The sequence below is a fragment of the Muntiacus reevesi genome, chromosome X, assembly GCF_963930625.1.
Source record: "Muntiacus reevesi chromosome X, mMunRee1.1, whole genome shotgun sequence".
Lineage (NCBI taxonomy): Eukaryota > Metazoa > Chordata > Mammalia > Artiodactyla > Cervidae > Muntiacus > Muntiacus reevesi.
Window position 1 is genome coordinate 139,465,369 of NC_089271.1, and position 25,995 is coordinate 139,491,363.

Genomic DNA, 25,995 nt, shown 5'->3' on the forward strand with positions numbered 1-25,995 from the left:
GCCCAAATAGTTTTCAGGTTAAGAAAGCCAGAATCTTTGTTCAGCCGCACTTACTGGACAGACTCTGTAGGGGTTACCTGGTGAAGAGCAGCAGCGGCAGCAGCAGCAGCAGCAGCAGCAGCAGCAGCGAGTCTCCTGGGATAACTCAGGTGAGGAAGGCAGACATTCACAAACTCATCCTGCAATCATTTGCTGGATAACTGAGTATCTAAATGAAGTGAAGAAACTTGAACTTTATAGGTAAACTCCACAGCTATCATTTTACAGTTTGTCTGGATTGAATATGTGTGCATAATAACAGTTGGAAAACTTCAAAACTAATGAAATTTTGGATTGCTTCTTTTGGGATGTTTAAGGGGGGAAATTGTGGATGTCTGACCATGAGATTTTTCTGGTGATATCTGCTCAGGGTTTGTTTGGTTGGTTGGTTTTTTTGATTTTCCATTCCTGGGAGGCTAGTGTAAGAGGGAGACCACATTGTCAGGGCTTTATTCTAGCTTCTGCTGATCCCCAACCATGGACACATTGTTGAAATGCAGGCACAATCTTGGAGCCACACTCTGTGCACAAGGTCTTTAAGCCTTGGCAATGGGGTGCCTGGGCGGTGTACTGCCACTCAGGAGGGAATGGCTGCAAGGTCTTTCCTGTCTGCAGAGCTGGGACCCTCCTGTCCTGGTGACAGGTTGATCTCGGCAATTTCAGGATAGTCTTGGTTTTGTTTTCCTCTGATTTTTGCATTGGTTTAAACTTTGATTTTCAGTTGAGGCTCTCTCCACACCCCGCAACTGCCCTGTTCTTGGGGCTCAGCCGGGCCACTTGACCAGAGCAGGCTGGGGTGAGAAGGGACTGGAGCATTGCAATTGAAAATTAGTTCTGAGGATTTGGAGCTTGAAATATAGTGAAAAGCACAGAGGAAAATTCAACAGGTTCTGCCATTCTGATAGTCACTTCTGGCTTCAATAAAAAGTATCCCTTGTCTGTATTAATGTTTTTATCAAAAATCGGCTAATATCTCATTTGCTAATCATTGTTATGACATTAAGGATGTTTTATAGTCTGAAGGAATGTAGAAAAAGAATCTATGGGGGACGGCTAACTGGCATACCTCTTGCAGTTTGTGTGTCTGTGAGTGTGTGCGCACACACGCGCGTGTGCCTGTATGAATACTTTGGATTTGAATAGCATTCTTTATTTATCCTTGAGTCCTTAGCAGGCGAGGGAGAAGTCTAAACACTTGTGTCGTCAGGAATAGGTTAAAAAGCAGGCTTTCTGTATCCTTGGGAGTTTTCAGTCCCCAAATTAAAAGCAGAAAAAGCCCCTTTGTGACCCCCAAACAGTGTTTCTTTGATTAGCCTTGATTTGAAATCATCTCACCTTCTGACAGCAATTCAAAAAAAAAAAAAACTCCTAAGTGCATTCTCGTAAGAAGAGGACAATACACATTTTCACAAGCAATGTCCTGAGGTTTTGTGTTTGCATGCTTCCCCAACCTCCGCTTTTTTTGTGGTAAAAAAAAAAAAAAAAAAGACGAGTCAGGAGGTCCAAGTTTTAGTCACCAACTATGTAACCTTGGACAAGTCCCTTTACCTCCCTGTAAAACAAGCAATTGGACTAAGCAATCTACCTCTAAGGGTCCATCCAGTGTAACATTCTAGAAAAATTGAAATTAGGTTTCTGAAAGGCTGTAAAATTAGAATTATCAGATGGGCTTATTCAAGCCAAGAGGGGGAGAAAAGGGTTAGGGGGGCAAATCAGCCAGAACGGAGAGGTGGAACAGAGGGGAGGTATCGAAAGGCAGAGGGGCCATTTTACATTGGTCTTTTGAATGTTTGTGAGTGTCTTATATGTGATCAAATATCCTCATTTCCCAATAAGGACAAAAAAGAGATTTAATTTGCTCAAAACTAGTGTTTCCTGATACTACTGCCTTACATTGGTCTTCTCCGTAATAGTTAAAAAGCACGTTCATATTCCTAATTTTGTTAGCTGTCCCCAATAACACCCTGAGGTGAATGGGGCAGCTATTTTAGCCCCATTGCTCTTATGGGGAAACTGAGGGACAGAGATGCTATTTACACTAAATGATGGTATTTGGAACTTGACCCTGGATCTCCTGACTACCTGTGCTCTTTTTAGGATTTTGAATTTTTTTTTTCTGATAGAGGTCTGCAACAATGTAATTAAAGGAAATTGTGTTTTCTGTTTTTCTTGGAATTTCTTTGAACAGAGTCTTCTCTCTGGGCAGAATAGATGTGTCCTATATAAGGTTGGGTCATGAGACTTTTGTGGTCCCTTTCAGACCTCAGGCTATCTGGCCAACCGTTTGAATCAGAACTGCCATATGTTCCCCACAGCAGATGTGTGCCCACAGGTGTGGCTATGCCTCTGCCTGTGTAGACTTGGAACACACTCTTCTGTATAACATGCGGATACTGGATTTTTCTTAATTCCTCTTCTCCAAGCCCTGTTTCTCTCATGGCACACAGCTGCAGGAGTGAGGATAGGGGTCGTCCCCTGTGCTGAAAGTCGCTGTGACTTCATGTCAGGGCAGAGTTAAGTCTTGAGTGTTCAGTTTGCTCTGCAAATGCCTAATTGCTTTGACCTCCAAATTTGCCCCAAGTAGAGCACATGGGGGAAACTGGGGGAAAAGGAGAAACCAGCCAGAAACAACACCCCGGGGGCCCCCTTCCCTTCCTCTCTCCCTTCCTTAAATGCCCTCCCCTCCCTTCTCACTCATCCCAATCGAAACCAGTTTATAAACCGCAGACTGGATTTCTCCTATCAGATCATCACTCTTGAATAAACTGAGGCAGATTTGACTTCTTAGAGCAAAATCTGGTTTCTACTCTAAGGCTGACCCACAGGTAAAGAACAAGTGATTTTCCTCTTAAGAGTTTGTCCAGCTGCCTGAGCTTTCCAGTCCAGGGAGCAGCAAAAGCTCCCTCTCCTAAGTGCGACCTCGTGTTCTACGTGGCAGGCTCCCTCAATTTCCCTTGGCAATTCCGAACTCACCACACCCTGGGGTGTGGAGGAGCCCTGCTCAAACAGAACTGCTGAAGACCATTATCTCAACACAAAACTCCACACTTTTTCACCCAGCCTCCCATAATACTAGCCCTCGGAGACACAACGTCCCTCTTCTTAAATGCGAACGTTCCCTTCTCGTTAGCTGGAGGCTCCCTTTTGCTGATATTCAAAGCAGCCCCGGCTTTGATTCTGTTTCTGATTCTGTTTACTGACTTTCCTATATGTGGTCTTTAACCTAGAGGCTCCCTGGTCTTCACAGCTGCATGCAACAAGTTAACAAAGAAGGAATATTGCCTTCTCCACTCTCTTATGCCCTGACAGGGCAAGTTGTTGATGATGAACCCAATTCAAGTTTGTGAGTCTCTGAAAGTTTTCTGAGACGCAATGGGATGAACCCTGGGATGTGAAGGGTTCAGATTCTCCCATGCTTATCAAACCATGGAAATAAAGGACCTTTTCAATATTCACCACGGCAATAAATCCTAGGCAGAGTGCCTCAAAGTTAGGTATCATGTTTGCTTTGGAGGGTTTTCCTCATCTGAGCTAAAAACAAACAAACAAACAAAAATCCCTTTCTTTAAGAAAGCAGTGAGCAAAGGAAGCAGTGTGGTGTGATAAAAGTCTGTACACTAAATCCGGTGTTACAGAGAGCCACCATTTTCTAGCTGCTCCTTGTTTGAGCAGCCATTTCTGAAGATACAAAATGAAGGACCCAGATAACATCTACTAAACATAGCTGCCACGAAGGGAACATGAACTGAAATGCACCCATCAAGTAATAATTTGCCACGCAAACATGAATTTTCTCCATAAGGCATTCATCCATTCTACAAATATTTCTTGAATGATGGTTGTGTGCCTAGCTCTGTGGCAGGCAGTGAGAGGGCTTACAGTGTATATCTTGCATTTATGGAGCCCTTTCTATGTATTCAAAAACCTAGACACTAACCACCTCATTAGGGACAGCCACAGAGTAAGGAGGAGAGGATAAACAAGCCCACTCCCCTGATGAGAAAATTGAGGCACAAAGAAACCAAGGTCACAACAAATGCAATATAGTTCTGCTACCTAATCAGAAATTGGGGTCAATTCTAGTCTGCAAGTCCAACAGGACTTGAGACTACAATTGTACTCTAACCAGAACCAGTCAAAGTTGAGGCTGGTAGCTTGCTCTTCCTTATTTCCTGTGCTCCTTCAGAATACTTGTGCCCTCACTCAAAGGCCTGAATGATCCGCACCAGCTGTACATCCTGCCTCTGATAAAGTCAACTGGGATCATATTAGTTTTGAAAATTAAACTTGATTTTCTTTTCAGTTGATGCCATTCCTATCTGTAGACAGGCCCTCTTGATATAACAGGGATTCCATTTGCAGGTTCCTGCCTGCCTCGCCAGTTGACCAACTAACAAGGGAGACTGGCAGGGGCAGAGGGCCTTCCCAAGAACAGGAAATACTCATTTATCCAAAATGTTCAGGGACCAGGAGGCTCTAGCAAACTAAATATCTTAATTGCCCCAGACGAACCCCCATTTGCGGTCCCCAGCCTCTGGCAATCCACCCAACCTTCCAGGAAAAGCCAAGAGGCACAGTAGTGTTTGTTATAAATTTGAGCACACATGAAAATTGAGATCCATTTGTAAAAGGCTCCAGAAGGGAGCCTGGGCACACATTCAGACTGGCTCTGATGCTGCTTAACAGAAAAGTATTACTGATACCATCCAGGATTTCACATACAATGAAATATACATTAATATCTCAAACCTATAGACAGACTTAAACCTGAAGACTGAAAGCATTTTGGTATTTGCAGCATCCTGTAACCTTCCATTTGAAAAACAATTGCTAATAAACAAGTACTGGTGGAAAGACTGATTATTTTCAGCTTCTTAGTCCTTGGCTTCAGAGAAAGGGTAAGTTTGTTTACATATACTGGAGGTTGCAAATAACATCAAATTAAAGATTTTTTATGGTTTTCAAATGGGGAGACTTCTTCACCAGTAAGGCATTTCAAAGTAATGCTGAAGGAACACAGAATGACATAAAGAGGTCTGATTAATATTACACTTGTTATAAAATAGCAACTGCCTCATTATTAACTAAGTTTTGAACTGTGCTACTACACAGATACTCTTGAAAGTGCTAATTAGCTCCCCACCAAATTTGGCCCATTTTTTAGCAGATACTCTGACCTTAGCCCGATTCTTTTGTTTCAACCCTCCTGTAATCACAAAATATAGACACAGTTATCCTTAAAATAAATTTTTGAAATATTTGGTGCCATATAAATTTTACACCCCTGCACATTTAAACATTGACTGTCACAAGAGGATCATTAAAATCACTACAAATATATCTTTGTGAATCACGAAAAGGCATCAAAAACCCTGCTATTTAAAATCAAATTTGCCTTTCAAATTACCCTCATAAAAACCAGTTGTTAGGGACATCTGAGTGTGGGGCACTCTGATAGACATTGCCTAAAGAGCCACTGTATTAATTCTCTATTTAGCCATGATTATTTTTTTCAGAAAAGAAAGCAACAGTGTATTGCCACGGAATAAGAATCTATAGTCCACCGAATTAGTGTAATTGAATTTTAGTCTGTAATTTGAATTTTATCGCAGGCTAATGATTGCACACTAGACTTTTAAGAAGAAAGACACACGCAAACTTTCTACCTTTCCTTGTCTTTGGAGGCCATCTGCTGAGCTCTGTTTCTTGTGTTAGTCTCCCTGACCAGTAATAATGCAGAACTCTTTAGTGATAAGAGGAAAGGAATTGTGTAAAAGGGTTTGTTAGAAGTGAAAGGGGCTGTTTCTCTCCTTCAAGCACCACGTGTGTGGCCCTTCAAGGCACCAAATTATGCTGAACATAGTAAAGTTATTTCTTCCCCTTTCTCTTCAAATTTGGAATTGTTCTGTGATTGAACTTGTCTCTGCCAGTGGAAAATGGAAGATTGCCCTTTAAATTATAATGACTCGTGTTTAACTCTTAATCTTGACATTTATTATCTATTTTTCCAGTAAAATTGTTAAAGTGCATATTAACCCATTTGACAGAAGAGGAAGCTGAGACCTGGAAAAGATTTAGATGCCTTACCCCAAGCCCCAAACTAACTAATTTGTTGCAGAGTTCTGAGATCTTCTTTCCCTCAAAATGGTGACTTCTCCTTTAAAACTAAACTCAAGTTGCCTAGATCCAGGAATAAATCACTGGGATGATATCTGTTGGTCTAATCTCAGATAATCTTTCAAAAACTTGAGAACTTCTTCCCTCAATAACAACAATTTTCTCATTTTAGACATAGTTTGACATTATGGGTCCTCCTCTGAAGTTCTTCAAAAACCAGAAGTACCAGGAACTGAAGCAGGAATGCATCAGGGATGGTAGACTTTTCTGTGATCCGACCTTTTTGCCTGAAAATGATTCACTTTTCTACAACCGACTGCTTCCTGGAAAGGTGATATGGAAACGTCCGCAGGTAACTTTGTGGTTTCAATTCCTGTCTTCCTCTTGATCTCTTTCATCATAATTCTACTTGGTTCACTATTTCACTCACACAGCCCGCTGCATATAGACCAATTTAGCAGACAACTTTAATTTTTATAGCATAGTATCCTTTTTATGTTTTTAGAGCACAGCAAAATTAAGAGGAAGGTGCAGAGATTTCCCATATAAATGCCACCTCTCAGAGTGGTACCTTTGTTACAACTGGTGAATTTACACTGACACAGTATTATCACACATAGTTCATTATTTACCTTAGAGTTCACTCCTAGTATACATTCTAGGGTTTGGACAAATGTATAGTAACATACATTCATAATTCTATAGTATTAGAATATTTTCACTGCCCTAAAAATTCCCAGCAGACAACTTTATAATGAGAAGTTTTATGGATCTGGGCTTCTGACTCTAACATGAGGAATCTTGGATTTTAATCACATTGTATCAGATTTAGTAATTTAGAAAGAACCAAAAGAGAGAGATACTGTTCTTATTTTCTTTTGGAAGTTCATTTGAGTAAATATGGTAACTCAAAAAGCTCTACTCTCATCTCTTTACTGAGTTACCACTCAGAGCAACTTCAAGATAATCTCAGACCAGTAAGAAAAAAACTTCTTATATAGGCTTGTTAGTCACTCAGTCATTTTCGACTCTTTGTGACCCCATGGACTGTAGCCCACCAGGCTCCTCTGTCTATGGGATCCTCAGGCGAGAATACTGGAGTGGATTGCCATTTCTTTCACCAGGGGATCTTCCCAACCCAGGGACTGAACCCAGATCTCCCGCATAGCAGGCAGATTCTTTACCTTTTCTTTACTCTTTTTTTTTTCCATTTATTTTTATTAGTTGGAGGCTAATTACTTTACAATATTGTAGTGGTTTTTGTCATACATTGACATGAATTAGCCATGGATTTACATGTGTTCCCCATCCCGATCCCCCCTCCCACCTCCCTCTTTATATGGTGAGCATAAATGAAATGAACTCAACAGGAACAAGATGGAGTTTAAACTGGAGGAGGGAGGCTTTTTGCTGCTCTTTAGATATCGTCATCTGCATCCCCCACCATTAACAATGTGGGATCCAAGTAATATTGTAGCTCTTTCACCACTTATTAACAGTTGCTATGGTTCTCTGTGGAGCATCTGTAGATGGTATCTCTAAAGCAAGTGTCAGAATCTCTTCAAAAGTCCTATGTGAGCAAGAGGTCAATGTATAAAATGATAGGATGATGGCATTTGGAGAATAAATAGTAACCTAGTTAAATCTAAAGAGTCTACCAAGTTAGAAGGATATCCAATCTGGGCTCCTTCCCAAAGTGGGTGACCAGGTATACAGGTCACTTAGGGTTGTTATGAAATGCAAATTCATAGACCTTCACATTATCCTGAAGACCTTTTGATCTTATTTCATGATTATACCTGTCTGTGCACTATTGTGGAACCATCTCAGTCAGCAACTCAAGATTTGCCTTCTTCAATGAACAAGCTATCACTCCTTAGTGTCAATTTCCACAACTTGAACTCCTAAAAGGGATTCTTACATGACCTACTTCACTTTATGTAGGTTGCCACGAGGGGGTGCCAAGACACATGGATCACTTTAAGTTGCTTGTTTTCTATATCATTCAAAGGCATGTCTCTGTTTTTGCCCATAAAGTATGATAGCCATTGAGAATATGACTTGGAGAAGTTCTCTCCATCAGAAGGAAGATTACACTCCTGCTGGGTTCTATGCCTCTGGTTATTGACACCCTTGTAGATCACTGACCTACCAACAAATCTGGAAAACATGAGCAGAATTCATTAGCCACAAATTCAGTATAGAGAGAGGTAAGTTTTTTCTCCTGAAACACATGGAGAAAATAGAAATATGCTGTTTGAGAGCCACTCTGGATGGTGATAATCAGGACCATCACTCTTTTTTGAAAACTGGCTGTGAAAAAAGCGAGGTCAATAGGGTAGAAGTAGCTGAAAAGAAAGCAGGAAATTGAGGGAGGTTTTCTAGGGGAGGGTGTCTTTTACAAATAGGACGGACTTGAACATATTTATAGGCTAAGGAGGAAATAGTAAAGTAAAAGAGGTTAAAGACTCAGAAGAAAGAAGGGATAATGGATGGGGGTGAGGTCCTGGAGGAGGTGGCAGTGGATCTGATGGGCCATAAAATCACAAGCCAACATGAAGCCGTTCCCCAGTTGTGAACCAAGCCAGCAATGCTTCCTGTACTGGCCCATCTTTAGACACATCCTCCCCCCTCTGTCTTGGCTCAGATCTTTGTCCTTTGCCTTCATCTTTCAAATTCTGTGGATTGAGTCCTAGATGGATTAGCACTGAAGGAAAAAACTTAAATAACCATGGCAATCGTCCATCTTGCCTCTGAGGTAAGCAATACTCCTTCGAAGGTGAGGGAGTGTCAGAAAGAGAAGGGAAATGGGGATGGTAGAAGAAGGAATCAGCATTTAGGACTTGTCTGCTATTTGCCCAAATACTGTGTTTGGGGTTTTCTATACCTTTTTTAAAATTTCATACTAATCTGCTATGGCTTAGCAAGGTGCTTCCCTGGTAGCTCAGTGGTAGACTCCACCTGCAATGCAGGAGACACAAGTTCGATCCCTGGGTTGGAAAGATCCCCTGGAGAGGACGTGCAAACTACTTTAGTATTCTTGCCTGGGAAATCCCTTGGACAGAGGAGCCTGGTGTGCTACAGTTCATGGGGTCACAAAAAGTCTAGAAATGACTTAGCAACTAAACAACAACAGCAAAGCAAGGTAGGTATTTAAAAATCCACTTTGATATAATTCTTTTTTTCCCAGTGTAAAAAAGAAAGGTGGATACTATGTTCATTTTATTGATGAGGAAACTGTGTCTCAGGAAGAAGGTAAAAATTTTCCCAGGTTTAGACTGCTAACAAGCTGGGATTTGAATCCAGGTTTGACTCCAAAGCCTGTATTAGTTTTTACTCAACCACACTGCCATGTAGGGAACATAGATTTGCTTGTGTGTCTTTTGATAAAATACATAGCTTCCCTCCAGTGAGTTCTCACATTTTTCCTCACCATGTTGATGCTGCACATCCATTAACTGACCCATACCCTCCCTTTTGAGAGCATACTCTGAGCTTAGTGTTTATTCAGCCCAAAAGGAGAGTCAATTGAGAAATATTTATGTAGCACTTACCCTATGCCAGCCTCTATGCAAGATACAGACAAGATCTGAGATGAGGGACTCCCATTATAGTAGAAGAGATGGATACTGAGCTACCAAAGAGTTAAATAATAAATTAATGCTGGATAGAGGAAATGCTATTTTAGGCATACAGACAGTAAATCAACATAGGGTTTTGAAGAAGGGGAGATCATGGTGGATTGAAGTGGTTGGGGAGGGGACCTCTTGCGGGGAGTAGGGGAAGAAACAAGGCTCTGGACCACCATCTGAATCTTCAAAAAGTTGGAGAGTAGTTTCCAGTCAGAGTGGAGGCCAAGCCTGTGGTCAAGAACCACGTCAAAGTTCTCTGGCCTCCCATTAGGAAAGCTGAGAGACAGCCCCAGGCCTCTCTAAATTGGCTCAGGAAGACACGACGGGTCGTTGGACTCACTGCCTCATTGGCAAGCAGGGTTATTTTCTGAAGACTCTGAAAGGGAAGAAGCATGATTAACCTGATATTTTCTGTCTCTTTCCCCCTCTGGGTTGAACAGCCTCTGTGTCTGTAAACATTGCTGCTAATTGAACCAACCAACTGCGGTCAAGCCCCACCATCCTAGGGCAGGATTGAGCTCCTCTTTTCCCCACTTGCCACTTCTCTGCTATGTCCTAAGGAGCCACTTTAGATTGACTGGGATTATGAGAAGGTTTTTGCAATTGTTTGATGCCAGTTCATTGGCCCATATCCTCCAGAGGAAAATCCTTCTCCTTAAGGCCTCCATTGGTCCAATGACCCCAGCTACTGGCCTTGCTTCCTGGGTACACAGGTATATTCCCTGAGACCTGTATTCCTGGGCTTTCCCGTCCTCCTGGACCTTAGAAAATTTGAAGAGCTGAGTTCTACTGAGTTACCATGTGATCCTAAAATGGCAGGTAGGATTTTTAGGCTGAAATCTAACCACCAAATTCCCACAGAAAGTCTCTTCTCCAGCTCCCTCCAGCCACTCTTCCCTCCAACCCACCTGTGGCTTTTTTTTCCTGACTGACTCACACCCTACTACAATCATGTCCTTGAGTCAGACTCAACTAATCTCCGACTAAAATGGAGCAAGGCCTTGTGGGGATTTGCACAGCCAGTGTGGGAGAATGCACAACACCTGCACAAGATCTGTTAGCTCTCCTGGTCAAATTTTGAATTTAGCCTCCACTACCATTGACCTTGCCCAGGTCTTCCACCAGGGAGTACCCTCCTTGGGGGCCATTTTACTACCTTGTATGGGAAGAGGCTGATGAAGTTCTGTATTAAAGCAAAGGTGGGAGGAATGGAAGGAAAAGGCTGAGAGGAGATTTTAAAAGCAGGATATACAACCCTCGGTGGTAGATTACATATGGTGGTGATGGTGGTTTAGTCACTAAGTCATGTACGACCGTCTTGCAACCCCATAGACCATACTCCACCAGGCTCCTCTGCCCATGGGGATTTCCCAGGCAAGAATATTGGAGTAGGTTGCCATTTCCTTCTCCAGGGGGATCTTCTCAACCTAAGGATTGAACCTATGTCTCCTACATTGCAGACAGATTCTTTACCAATTGAGCCACCAGCGAAGCCCAGATTACATAAGAGGGACCAATAAAGGAGGAAACATATCTCTCTGTGCCAAAAGAAATTTCCAACGCCCAGTGGAATGTAGTGTAGTTTGGGCCTAGACTACTCATGAATTCCTTTTTCTTCCCAGAAATCACATCCCTTCACCTGAATAGTCCTAAGTGTTTTTAGCTGTTGACCCAATCAAAGGGAGTTGAATAGGCCCTTACTCTTACCATCTTTCCTATTTATTTTAGATTCTGAATTTTAAAAAAAACACTAACAGCTTTAGTGAAGTATAATTTATATATCATAAAATTCAGCAATTTTATCAAAGCAATGATTTTTTAAAAAATTTACAGTTATGTGAACATCACCACAATCCAGGCTTAGACTAGTTGTATCATCCCAATACAATCCCCTGTGTACATTTGCAGTGAATAAACCCCTCCTACTCCCAGTCACATGCAATCACTAATCCACTTTTGGTTTCTGTTGGTAAAACATTCTTTTCCCATTCCTAGATTTGCCAATTCCAGACATTTCCCTTAAAATGGAATCATAAAAGTAACTCGCTTCTTTGATTAGCATAATATTTTGAAGGAACACCCACGTTGTAGCATGTACCTGTTTCGTTTTATTGCCGAACTGTATCCCATTGCAGATACACAAATTTTTCCCAATAAAGCAGTTTAGGATTTACCCCTGGAATCTCCTTGAAGTAGTCTGAATGTTTAAAAAAGATAATTCTGTACTGACTTGCTTGTCCAGTTTGAAAGTGGAAGTTGAACTTAAGGTATTATTCTACAGATTCATATTGAATTTTCCTTGGAGGCATTAGGAAGGAAGAGAATGTTTTACCAATGATAAAATCTTCATACAGAAGCAAAACTCCCCAGGAAAGTGGATTCCTTGAACAGAAGGGCCAACATTGGCCCCTGAGAGGAGGTCCACCTACATGTTGTGTCTGGAGATGGTACAATTTTCTAAGCATAAGATAACTGCTTGAACTAGCTGGTAAAGCCCTAGGATCCTGAATGGCAACCCTAGGCCTTTCAGGATGACTTAGAATCCTGGACTTACTCGTAATGTACCTACTACAGGGCCAGCCTCACTTGTAAGTGTCCACACTGACCCCAGCCCCACAGGACTGCTAGACAGCCCATAGCACTTTTGAAAGCACCTCTGTTCTTCTGGCTGCTGGTTTTCTAGGTAGGCTTTCACTTTACTGTGGTTCTTGAGGTTTATCCTGGACCTCAGTGTTTATTGTCAGCAAATTTCTCCTGTGTAAAAAAAAATCACTAAAGATGTGGATGTGGTAAGTGCCATATAGACTGTGGGGGGCTCCAAGACTTATAATGGTAAGCCCCCTTCTCCCCCGACCCCGAGGAGTCTGAGAAGGGAGAGGTGAGGACAATGAGAGGGTCTTTCAGAGCTCAGCTAAGGCAACATATTTCCTAGAGATGCTGCTTTGCTTGTAGAAAGCTTTGGCTCTGGGATGGGGGTCTGCAGAGAACATTCCTGGACTTACTCTTGGTGCTTGACTTCCTAGTTGTATGTTTTCCCACTAAGAAGTGATTTGCCTTGACAAACAGCCCAGTTCCAGGATCATGTTGAGTACGCCAACACAGCTGGGAACAATTAGGGGTTCAGCAATCTTCCCTAATTCTCAAGCCACCCAAATATGTGACTGTGTAAGCTGTGACCTCTCCTCCAACTCCACTCTCTACCATTTCAGCAGAGCTTGGGCTGAAATGTCCCATCTGCACTCTGCATCTCAGCTTTGACTTACAGGGAAATTTCTCCAGCCTTGCTTCCTTACCCCCACAGGAATTATACCCAGTTGTCCAAATCTAGGGGAAAATGCAATAAGGAGCCATTTCATTGTTTCCAAATTTGTCACCGAAAAGTCCACTTGGCTGTAGATTTGTGTTGGCTCATTACCCTTTACCCTTTCTACCTCCTTAGCTGTTTCTAGTCTTTCACTTCCTTAAAGAGGTTAAAAAAAAAGTGGCTTGATATAAATGTTCTCCCATGTTTCACATCATGGTGCTGACATATGTAAGAGTTTGATTCATATTTAGTGGATGAGGTTGAGGAGATTAAAGCTCATTGGTAATATTATATTTAGCCTGGAACCAAAAACTAAAACATGTCTTAAGCCAGTCTTCCAGAATGAGGAGGAGCTTTTTGGTGAGCATTAAGCAGAGACAAAAAGCCCTGGGATGGATGGATGACTGAGAGAGTTGGTTGTATCTCCATCCTTGAAGAACTACATAGCATTATCCTTTACATGGTGGCCATTAATAAACTTAAAGGAAAAAGGATGGACTAGTTGATGTTTAGAGGTTCCTTCTCTATCTGTATGTGAGGAACCTAAAGCTTTATTCCTAGGTCTACTAACTAGCTGAATGCCAGGAGGGTTGAGTTACTCTCCTTCTCTGAGCCTGTTTCCTCATTTGAAAATAAACAGGTTGACTAAATAGTCTCTAAACTCCTTTCAGGCTTGACAGTCTATGAACTGTTAAGTTATTTTTTTAAACCCATTGTTAAATAACCATCCATCATGTATGAAGAGTGGTGAAGTAAAACTGGGGCATGGGCCAGTTTATGAGAGGAAATGAAAAATAAGGTGAGTTTTTTTTTTTGCCCAAATATATATTCTTCCATGATTACACATAGCTTTACAAACAAGCATGTGCTCTCTCTCTCTCACACACACACACAAACATGCATACACACACATTGTATATAAAATAATCACCTTCAGATTAGTCAATAAGAGAATAATTATACAGTTCCTCTATTTGAGTTGTGCTTCCATGTCTCTGTTTATTTATATGATCCTTTAGGTCTTAAATAGAAGTTGACATGCCTAAAGTGTTTGCTGAGCCTAGATCCCTACTATGAATGAAAGCCTTGTGGAAATTCAAGACTAATGTGACCACAACCACTAATAACTCCACACAAAACCAGCAAGTAATTTGCCTTAATAATCTAAAAGCACACTTTTCCACATATCAGTGTTCACATTACTGATTTTTCATGCTAGGAAATTATTAGATGCATTATCTAAGTCCAGGAAATCATGATATAACTTTTCATCTTGCTCCACATAAAATGGTAATGCATAGCTCAGAAAGGAAAAATTGGGTTTCATTTCATCTTATAAAGGGCAAAGGAACAAACAGAAGAGAAAGAATATAAAAATTGAATTCACCCAACACACCTGCTATATACTCCGTAAGTGAAAAAAACAGGCAGTTTCCAACTCCTGAAAAAAATTTGTCTTTTTCTAAGACAAAAAAGTAATGATGAGACACCTAAAAAAAAAGACCAGAAAATACAAAGTTGACAACCCACCTAACTCTCTCCTTTTGGCAAAAGGATGACCAATTAATCTGCAGTTTGGTCTTGTCCTTGCCCAGAATGTCTGTTCCTTTCCAGAGTTATTTTGGCTTTTAAAGAATATATGGAATGTTTCATTCTGTAGACCAGACCCTTCATCAAAGAGAATTATGTCCATTAAAAAAAGAGTTTTGAGAACCAGAAAAATATAGATGTCTAATAATTTTTTAAAGGACATATGTCTAGATTTTCTTTCCATTTGAGACTAGGGTTTATTTCTGCTGGGTAAGCAGAATGTCAAGGTACTGGCCAAAGGCCTCCTCCACGAAACTGTCTCCATCTACCCAAGACTTCATTGGTATTTCCTGCCTTTGAACTCTCCAAGGGCTGATACTCTGAATCACACAAACGTGTCTTAAATTATGTGGTGTCATGTATGTGGCTATGCCTCTGTCCATGCTGTCTGTCTACTCATTTTACCTCCATACCACTCCCATGTCCAATTGCTAACTCTAGTCATTCTTAAGGCTTCAACCTGAGCATTGCCACTACTTTTCAAATTATTCCACCTCCCACCAGGGAAACTTGAGGATCTTTCCTTCAGGCACTGGTTATACTTTGAAAATGCCTCTATTACTTTGTGTTGTAATTGTATTATTTGGGCCTCATTTTCCTCCTTGCGGTGGGAATGGCACAGCTAATGATATATTAGGGAAAGACACACATACACCCCTAACAAATGCTGTAGCCAGTCTGTCAGCATCCCTTGGAACATCCACTGGGGAAAAAGAGTGTCTGTTGAAGTGCTCCCCAGAACAGTCTATTACCATCTGCTATTAGTGCTGCTGCCATCTGTATTCATCCAAGGAGGTAGGGAAATCTAGTTGCCATGGAGAACACTGTTGCCTTTGCTTTTTATTAGGAATGGGTTTCATATATAAGGTCTCCTAACTCATTTTCCTAGAGAGGGAGAAGTATTAATGTCCATCTCCATCAGACCTTGTCTTTTAAATGCAATCACCCTTCCAAGTACAGGCTCTTCAGGAAATCTCATCCTGACAAATAGGATCAAAATGTAATGTGCTAATCCCTTGCTCTCCTCTTTACAAACTGGCTGCTGCTGCAAAAACTATGTCTGAGGGCACTAGCACATTTCATCCTGTCTCATTCTCACCTTCTCCTTCCACCCTGTCACATGATCCTTTTCCTGTGGCTTGATGATCTACTGCTTTGTGTTCTCACAACCCCACAACCTTCCATTTCTCTCACCCATGGAAATTCTGGTCATCTTTTGATCTTACCTCATCTGTGAGGTCTGTCCTGAGCAGCTGAGCTCACACTGTCTGACAGGGAACACATCTCAGAATCTTAGAACCAATTGTTGTATCCACAGGACATCTGCGATGACCCTCGTCTGATTGTGGGCAACATCAGCAACCACCAGCTGACCCAAGGGAGACTGGGGCACAAGCCAATGATCTCTGCGTTTTCCTGTTTGGCTGTTCAGGAGTGTCACTGGACAAAGGTATTCTCCCTTCTTCAGGACCTCACTTGGCTTCTACCTTCTTGTCTTCTTTAGTAATTTTAGGAAAAATCAGCTTGTAACTTTCTTAGCTTGCTTAATTCTTGAAGTCAGAAGTATTCACGATTGGAGGTGATTTTCCTCCATTTTATTATGACAAGTTTCACAAATACAGAAAGTTGAATGACTTTTACAGTCAACAGCCATTTACTCACCTGCGTTCTACCATTAACATTTTGCTCTATTTGCTTTGTCACACATTATTAGTTGATCTTTTGTTCACTTGCAGTACTTTGACTTAGTAGCTCTGCATACTTACACTCTCTGTACCTAATGGGGTAAAAAAAAACCCACTGGGATCCAGGAAGTCACTGACAGATATGAATAAAAGAAAAGGTGAGAAAGATGGAAATATATCCTTGAAAAGGTTCTAATAAATTATTAAGAGTACAAAAATTCCTATGGCATTTAGGCAGAGTTCAAGGCAATGAAGTGTTGATTTGGGACAAAAGTAGAGCATTTTCTACAGAAAAACAATTTTAGAAGCTGAAAGTGTAATTGAATTTTAAAAGGAGACTTTCCAAAATGTAATTTTATTCAAGGTGTGAATAAAATCTATCATCTATAGAATCTGCACGAACTCTCTAATGTGGACCTCTAAAAGCACAGGGGGCCTTGTGTTTTGAATAATTTTTGCTTTTTAAAATGCCTTGTTTTTAGGGCTGAATATGCAACCATGAATATGATTATGTAGACAGTTTCTCATGATTGACTTTGTAGATTATCTGTGGGAAATAATTTAAGCCATAACTTGCTGCCCTCCATGATCCTATGTGTATTCAGGACAAGCATGGTAATACTATTCTCAGCAAAACTGAACTGGGGAAGCAAAAACTGTGGGGGAGGAAAATGCCCTACCAGGGACTTCCTAACTTAGACCCAAGCCAAATGTATTTGGTGTGCTTTCTGTTGCCCCATGGATTTTCCAGAAGTCAACTGTAATCTCAATATCTGGATATGGTCTGGTGAATAAAAATTGACTGATTGAATGTTCTTATGTTTCCAGACAATCCCCAACCATAAGGAACAGGAATGGGACCCTCAAAAACTAGATAAATATGCTGGGATATTTTACTTCCGGTTCTGGCATTTTGGAGAATGGACTGAGGTGGTGATTGATGACTTGCTGCCCACAATCAACGGAGATCTTGTGTTCTCCTTCTCCACCTCCATGAATGAGTTTTGGAATGCTCTGTTGGAAAAAGCTTATGCCAAGTAAGGAGGCGGGAGGTTGATTAGTCAGTGGTCAGGCTACACAAGGGAAGGAAGGTCATATTCATCCTTGGGAACTCATACTCATGCTCTCTCAGCTTATCTTTGGGTGGGATGTCAGGCAGATCCAAGGCATTGCTCTGGACCTGGAACTGGTTCTCCATAATTCTAGATGAGAAAGAAATAAGCTGTTCCAATTTCCATTAAACCCCTACCTGCTCCCTCAGAAAGGTGCCCCCTTTCTAAGGCTAATCTAAGGATCACATGACATTATGGCCTCAGGTTACCTCCTTGTCTAATATTCACTGGTGGAAAGAAGTTTCATTCGTGAACTTAGATCAACATAGCCTAAGCCTAGAAATATGACTATGGTCTCAAAATCTCTCTTCTTCTGTGCCTAGAGAAAAGCTAGCTGGTAAGGACTGACTGTACAAGGAGTGTTCTGCTTTTGAGGGAACAAAATGTCCTAGACCTGGAGAAATAATTTTACAAAGGTAACTTTGCATATTTGCCCCTAGGCTCCTTGGCTGTTATGAAGCCCTTGATGGTCTGACCACCAGTGATATCATTGTGGACTTCACTGGCACATTGGCTGAAACTGTTGACATGCAGAAGGGAAGATACTCTGATCTTGTTGAGGAGAAGTACAAGCTGTTTAAAGAACTGTACAAAACATTTACCAAAGGAGGTCTGATCTGTTGCTCCATTGAGGTTTGTACTCTTCAAAACCACTCTTTACTCACTTTTGGTGGAGGAAACCATGACATTTAGTGTAGAATATGACCCTAACCCTGGAGATCCAAGACAAGCCACTGTGAAACTCAGAAAGCCAACAAGAGACACTGAGCCCTGGTGCAGAGGCTAAGGATATTTAACGTATCACCCTTTTGTACCAGTCATTCCAACCTGGCCATGCAGCATTCAAGCAGATATAAATAGCCTCTGCTAAATTATTCCTCCTACCTCTGCTCCTGAATGTGGAGGTTATAGCTGTTTGCTCAAAGAATTAACCAGTCCCACGAAATTTTGATGCTCTTCATATCAATGTACTACGATGGGTGATTTGTATTGTTTGAGTTGTTATATTAAATTCTTTGCTTCTTTTCCTTGGCTTGCTTTGTGTCAAGTTAGGCAGCAGGAACAAATTTCCATGTACATAAGAGAACTAGTTTCAACCATACTGGTGTAAACCAATCAAGGAAGAGGAGGAGCCAAGCCTTGGCTCTCCCAAATCTTGTGCCCTTATGTATGTGTTTTTGTTCTCAGTTTCCTGACCAGGAGGAACAAGAAGTTGAAACTGATTGGGGTCTGCTGAAGGGCCATACTTACACCATGACTGATATTCGCAAGATCCGCCTTGGAGAAAGACTTGTGGAAGTCTTCAGTACTGAGAAGCTGTACCTGATTCGTCTGAGGAACCCCTTGGGAAGACAGGAATGGAGTGGGCCCTGGAGTGAGATGTGAGTGGCTTTTCACTTTGACGGCGGCATCCCCCAAACCCTATACCTTCTCCCAATCCCATCCCTCAGGTTGTTAAGGGGCTGTCAATGCTTAGTGACATCTGTGGGTCCTTCTCGGGCATGGAGTCTGTGACTCAGCTGACAGTGAAACAAAGCTGCCCCAATCCTCATGCATTCTGTTCCTTTGGCATCCTGCTTCCTGTAGGAAGTCAATGGCAAACATACTGGCTTATCCCTTTGTTCATTTGCCTTTAGTTCTGAAGAGTGGCAACAACTGACTGCAGCAGATCGCAAGAACCTGGGGATTGTTATGTCTGATGATGGAGAGTTTTGGTGAGGAGAAGTTTTCTGTGCTAAGAGAATTGAGGCTTTCACATGGAACTGCAGGGGTAGGTATTAAGTACCATCTTCATTTCTCTCTCCTGCACTCCATCCATTCAGGATGAGCCTGGAGGACTTTTGCCGCAACTTCCATGAACTCAATGTCTGCCGCAATGTCAACAACCCAGTTTTTGGCCGCAAGGAGCTGGAGTCGGTGGTGGGATGCTGGACTGTGAACGATGATCCCCTAATGAATCGTTCAGGAGGTTGCTATAACAACCGTGATACCTTCCTGCAGAATCCCCAGGTTTGAACCAAATTCTTTTTGTCTTCAAGTTATCAAGGCAATAGGGCTTCCCTGGTGGTTCAGAGAGTAAAGAATCTGCCTACAATGCAGGAGACCTGGGTTCAATCTCTGGGTCAGGAAGATCCCCTGGAAAAGGGTGTGGCAACCCACTCCAGTATTCTTGCCTAGAGAATTCCATGGACAGGGGTTGCAAACAGTCAGACACGACTGAGCAACTAACACTTGCACTTTTCACTATCAAGGCAATAGGAAGCCAGGTCTAACCTTGGAATGTTTCTTTGACATCAGTTTTCCCACTGGCCGCTATATTCATCAACCAAGATGAAGACGGATGGGCTCAGATGCTTGTAAAGCACAGTAAACTGTGTCTCTTTGCAGATATGTGATTTGGCAACATTATCAAATCCAAGCCACCTCCTCTGGCTGCCTCTCTCTTGACTATATTGCTGGGAATGCTTTGACATGCCCTGCTACCTTGTGATGGCCCCACATTGGAGAGAGAGGATCTGCTCTTTGATGCTTTCTCAATTCTTTTTTATATCTTACTGCCTAATTGCTCCCTGGGGTGCACACTTACTATATGTGTCCTCTTTCTCAGGCAGGTGATTCTCCTGAACCCCATCATTATGACTCCCTTTTCTCATCTAGAATCCCAGGTCATTATTCCCAGGATTTGAATCACTATCATATCAATGAACCCATTGCATTCATCTCCCATTACAGTGCTATGCCAGGTGACACATTAGAGGTCAAGCCCGGGCACACCTCAAAGCAAAATTTACAAACATCCAAAGCCTGAACCTATAATAACCTTGATGCTTTGATCCACAAATGTGCTGATGAGCTAGCCCACAGGAGACAAGAATTCTGACTGTACTGCAGTCTTAGCCATGGGTGTTTTCTTTCCATGAACCTCATTGGCAGCCATTTTAAAAGATACTAAAGTTGGTGGGCTGCTTTACTTAACTCATACTTTTCTCCTTTCCTTCTACCTTAATTGTCCCTAAAGAGATGAAAGCTCCTATTACCACCTCCCTTCATTTACAGCCCTGGAAATGCTTTAATTGTCAGGCAATATACCAAACTGGTGAAATGGGCTTTTTTTGGCTTCACTGTTTAAGTGTCTTCACAGGATAGATCTGTGGGGGCCTTGTGAACCTATGATTTTGCATCTGTTTCCTGTTTCTTTCTAGGAGGGAGAGAATCACACACACACACACACACACACACACACACACACACACACACACACACATACACACAGAAACAGAGACAGAAACAGAAAAAGAGAGAGAGAGACAGAGGCAGAGAGAAAAATATGATGCCTTTTAGATTCACTTCCCAATGGCATGATTCCCCAAATTATGTTTGGAAAGTCTCTAACACAGCCCTGTAGCTTCCCTATAATAGTGATAACGGAGTATCAATTCACCAAGGAACTGCATCCAACCCCTCCCACAAGTCACACATCTGGGATGGCAAAAAGAGGCTAGCCTAGGGGAATGCTGCTGTGTCAGGTTAAGTCAAGCAAGAATGCTTTCTGTCTTTATAGATTCTTGATTTTTCCTATGTACAACTTAAAAAATAAGGGGATAATTGGGAACAAAAAGACCAAGAGCCTAAACAATTGTTTATTAAAAGAAAGCATACCTCTTTGGAATTAGAGGCCTGGGCATGAAGTTGTGTCTCTCAACACATGCTGAATGCCATAGGGAAAAACAAACATTAGAATCCACAGTTAGCAAGTCAATGAATTATCCAAGTTCTCCTTGTCTGGTCAGTGGCAAAGCCCAGAACATAACCCAAGTCTCTGCTTCAAGAGGTAGAGTTTTCCACCCTGACATTTGAGCTGACCCACCTGAAACAGAAGTGCGTTAACTAAGCTCCTTGGTGGCCTCTTTTCTCTAGTACATCTTCACTGTGCCAGAGGATGGGCACAAGGTCATCATGTCTCTACAGCAAAAGGACATGCGTACTTACCGCCGCATGGGAAGACCTGACAATTACATCATCGGCTTTGAGCTCTTCAAGGTAAGAATGGGCCTTTGGAGCAGAGACGGTAATGGCAAACAGCATCAAAATTAAAATGCCTTGCGGTTAAGGGAATTAAGCAAGGTGGCGGGATGAAGCTAGTAAGAGGACCTAGAATCTTCCAAAACCAAAAAAAAAACCACTATGATATGAGTGCAATGAAGCATTTCCTTCTCTTGCATTTCCAGGTGGAATTGAACCGTAAATTCCGCCTCCACCACCTCTACATTCAGGAGCGTGCCGGGACCTCCACTTACATCGACACACGCACTGTGTTTCTGAGCAAATACCTGAAGAAGGGCAACTACGTGCTGGTCCCAACCATGTTCCAGCATGGTCGTACCAGCGAGTTCCTCCTGAGAATCTTCTGTGAAGTGCCTGTCCAGCTCAGGTGCTATTTCCTTGGCCAGCCCTGCCAACTCCTATTCTGGGCTTTGCCTCCAAGTCCTAACCCCATTGGCCCTCTCCCCCTAGATGGATACTCAGAGGGCCAAGTTGTGCAAGTCAGATTTAACTGAAATGATGGCAGGAGAACCATGTCTCAAAGAGGGGTGGTTTGTGAGGAATTCCTCGCGGAGGTCTGGGCTTCAATGCTCTGAGATGCCATTTAAGGAGAACAGGCCTATAGCCTAAGTTTTTCCGCTTATATTTTATCATCTGTTCTCTGGCTGACTCTTCTCTTAAACAGCTGGCCCTCCTCATTGCGTCTCTCTTATGTTCTGAATGCTGGGTCACCAAAGCTACCTTTTCACCCCAGCCCTGCCTACTCTGATATTTATCTTCTGGGCCTTAAAGCAAGGGGAAAGGAAAACATACCCATAAAATATAAGCCATGTCTGGGGAGGAATGGGCTAGGCCCCTTGGCATTTTATGTTTTTCAACAACGAGGTCTGCTTTGGCTAGCCTTTCTCCTCATCAAAGGGCATTCATTGTGGATGACGTGTCTTCCTTTTGATGTTCCAGGGAGCTGACTCTGGACATGCCCAAGATGTCCTGCTGGAATCTGGCTCGTGGCTACCCCAAGGTTGTCACCCAGATCACGGTGCATAGTGCTGAGGGCCTGGAGAAGAAGTATGCCAATGAAAGTAAGAAATGCAGGGGTGTCTGGGAAAGCAAAACGCAGTTTCACTTATTGCATATATGATTAGGAAAGATGGTCACAGATGAGTCTCTCCAGTGGTATTTGCAGTGTAGAAAAGTCAGAGTGGCTGTCAACCAAGTTAGGAAAATGGGATATAGGTAAATAAGGTCTTACTGTATAGCACAGGGAACTATATTCAATATCCTGTGATAAACTATAATCAAAAAGAATAAAGATAATGTATATATATTGTATACATAAAATATATAAACATACATATATTTAAAGCATTATATATTGCATATATTATATATATGCATATATATTTAAAGGATATATTTATATATATGCATATGTATATACATATAAAGAATTGACAGAAAAGCTTGTTTGGGCTTTTCCACATCTTACAGAAAACCCAAACAAACATTTTGGCTATATATATATATAAAACTGAATCACTTTGCTATATAGTAGAAATTAACACTATGTTGTAAATCAACTACACTTCAATTAAAAAGGAGAAAATGGGATATAAGTGTCTTTGGGCAAGGCCTATCTAATATTCATTTTTATATCCTTCTATAAAATATAGAAAAGAAAAGGAAAGTAGATCCCAAAGTCCTAGGTCATTCTACTAATCAGGTGTTATGCTAAAAATCCCTGAGTAGACTAAGTGAGATCATTTTAACTATCCAGGAAGAGAACTTTTCATCACTGCATTGAAAATAATGGTTACTTTGTTCCAGCTGTAAACCCATATTTGATCATCAAGTGTGGAAAGGAAGAAGTCCGCTCTCCTGTCCAAAAGAACACCGTTCATGCCATTTTTGACACCCAGGCCATTTTCTACAGAAGGACCACTGACATTCCTATCATAGTGCAGGTAAGATGTGAACAGGGACCCGCAGAGTGGCTCCTATTCACTACTAGATACTAAATGATCCCAAGTGCATCACAGATGACTAGGATACAGAGCAAGGGTTATTTTGGGTTATTTGTTTTGTACTCAGATACCTCCCACCAGGCACAATCACTGACTTCCTTATGAATGTCCATCCTAACTGTCTTCTCCTCCACATATTTAATTGTGGGCAGAAACCCACATGCTGTCAGATTCACATGTTAACACAGGCGCGGCAAATTCCCATGTAGGGAAGCATATGCCAGTTCACATGGCCCTCAACCTGCTAGGTCAGGATGGATCACTATGGTTTGGCTGTGTTCCCCTGACTTACTGCTTCTGACCAGCTGCCAAGTTTGATCCTGAACTCTGCTTTTCATCTCTGCTCTTTGAGGTACTTTTCCCCTACTCAGAGTGGTATTAGGAAAAAGTCCTTGGTTTTTAAATAGCCCTTTCTAAGTCCAGCATTAGGTCCACAGGGACAGAGTCCAGTGTCACAGAGGGTTACTCACCTTCACTCTGTTCACTTGTCTCTCCAGGTATGGAACAAGCGAAAGTTCCGTGATCAGTTCTTGGGCCAGGTTACCCTGGATGCTGACCCCAGCGACTGCCGTGAACTAAAGTCCCTGTACCTGCGTAAGAAGGGTGGCCCAACCGCCAAAGTGAAACAAGGCCACATCAGCTTCAAGGTTATTTCGAGCGATGACCTCACTGAGCTCTAAATGTCCAGTTCCAGGGAAGCCTGACAGAGCTCTTCCATCCTTTCATTTTCTGTCAGATGCTAGATTTTATCTGGGATTCCTAATCTTTTGAGAGAGAAATTCACAGTAATTAACTTTCCTTTTCTTCTGATAAATTCCCTATACCTCTTGATCTGAGTAGCATAAGTAGCTACATAACCTATTTACCTCCAGCAGCTGGACAGGGGGAGGTGACAGTCAGTCCCATCTGGAGATTAGACAGATGTTGGCCAAGAAAAAAGATCTCTGGGGCTTCCGGGGGTGAGAGTCGAGCAGGAAAACATCAGCCTGGATACTCTACCAGTGTCATTGCCGTTTTCAGGTTCCCCATATGTCTCCCCTGTAGGGCATGTTGAGGAAGGGGGAGGGGTGATCGAGGCCAAGCAGGTCTAGCCTGACATCCCAGCTCCTGACTGAACACTACAGCAGTCCCAGCAGCATTTTACACAGCAGCCAGAGTCTGTTCATGTCCCCAGCCCTTACCGCCATCACTACCACCACCATCAGTCAACACCACCATCAATCTCCACCTCTGGAAAGAGTAGTCCTGCCCTAATCCAAGTCACCCCCCACAGTAGGTTTTATCTTCATGTTGAGGAAGTTTCCTAGGTGCTTAATCAAGAGCTAGAGTTCCCTGAGGCTCAGACAATGGAAAGGGCCCGAGCTCCAGCTCCACGGAAACCAGCTGTGTGCCACAAGAGGGAAAAGTGGAAGAAGCTGCAGTGGGAGACAAAGCCTCGGTCCCCCACCCATCCACACACACCTACACTCACACACGTGCACGTGGGCATGCACGAACTACCGTTCAGGCAGTCAGTGGGCAAGAGGAAGGATGAATAAAGACCACACAGGATGAAAGGATGAAAGAGTCCATCCAGGCGTAGTTCAGCCAGTTTGGGGCCCCTGACTGCAATGTGAAACCTCCTGCTGCTGCTAGGTTTACAAACAAGCCCGTTGCCCTGTGCCTTCTAATATCATTGGTACTGAAGACCCCATCTGGGGGCTTGAGCCCCCTCAGGCTTCCCAGTTGGGAAGTGTCACTCCCTGGGGGTGTTTGTTTGCCCTCTTGTTTTTTATTCAGTCCTTCTACAGAATTTTCTCTGAAATGTTCTTCCCTCCACCTCATCTATCAACATTTTACCCCTCCTTCAAGGCCCAGCATAAATGCCACATCCTCCATGAAGCCTCTCCCCATCCTCTAACCTTCAACTCCTAGAATATCTCAATGCTTCCGCAATAATGAATACAATGACATAGCTGTAGCTCTTAGTCTAGTTCAGCACGCAATCATTTAAAAAATTATTTTGTAGATGATTTTTAGCTCATTCTTTCCTACCATGTTTTTCAGTCTATCTTCTCCACTGCCTCCACCACACTGTCTTACATAATCCAAAGCACAATAAAGTTCACATTTAATTAATTGATCAGTCTTGACTTGATTTGGCGGCACCGGAGAGATGACAAGAGTGGCCATCTGCAAAGACTCATTTGGGAGCTGTTCAAGGGGTGGGGGGTGGAGTGAGGGAAGGGGTACTTGGTATAACCTGAGCCCAGGCTCGAGTCTGATGAATGTAGAAGCCTTGGCTCTATTCATCCAGGTGGGGGTGGGGCTGGTAGATTGGAGAAGGGGGTTCCTTTTCTAGTCGGGACATTTGTGTGGTGTCCGGGGTTACATGGTTTTGAAACCCCTCTGAGATTAGACTCAAGGCCAAAATTACAGAGGCCAGGTCATTCAAGACTTCACACACTT

General features: G+C 42.4%; 2 protein-coding genes across 2 annotated transcripts in view; both read left to right on the top strand.

Moving 5' to 3' along the window:
* Nucleotides 1-864, top strand: part of DCX (doublecortin) — a 431,453-nt gene extending 430,589 nt beyond the window's left edge. The window contains exons 9-10 of the mRNA XM_065916894.1: nt 71-149; nt 761-864. Coding sequence (XP_065772966.1) covers nt 71-149; nt 761-864 — 183 coding nt within the window. The remainder of the gene's footprint in view (nt 1-70; nt 150-760) is intronic.
* On the top strand, nt 1-25,665 carry CAPN6 (calpain 6). The gene is made up of 13 exons (XM_065916259.1): nt 1-149; nt 6,329-6,508; nt 16,001-16,132; nt 17,196-17,404; nt 17,920-18,112; nt 18,668-18,861; nt 19,117-19,194; nt 19,303-19,489; nt 21,398-21,520; nt 21,709-21,911; nt 22,484-22,605; nt 23,351-23,487; nt 24,045-25,665. Exons 2-13 carry the CDS (start codon nt 6,344-6,346, stop codon nt 24,225-24,227), a joined length of 1,926 nt encoding a protein of 641 aa, XP_065772331.1. The 5' UTR covers nt 1-149; nt 6,329-6,343; the 3' UTR covers nt 24,228-25,665.
* Nucleotides 25,666-25,995: the final 330 nt, after the last annotated feature.

Bases quoted from the DNA above. Each gene is read 5' to 3' on its own strand.
- CAPN6 (XM_065916259.1), top strand. From the start codon at position 6,344: ATGGGTCCTCCTCTGAAGTTCTTCAAAAACCAGAAGTACCAGGAACTG. The intron at 19,195-19,302 runs GTGAGGAGAAGT...CCATCCATTCAG, and splicing joins TCTGATGATGGAGAGTTTTG to GATGAGCCTGGAGGACTTTT. The intron at 23,488-24,044 runs GTAAGATGTGAA...TTGTCTCTCCAG, and splicing joins ACATTCCTATCATAGTGCAG to GTATGGAACAAGCGAAAGTT.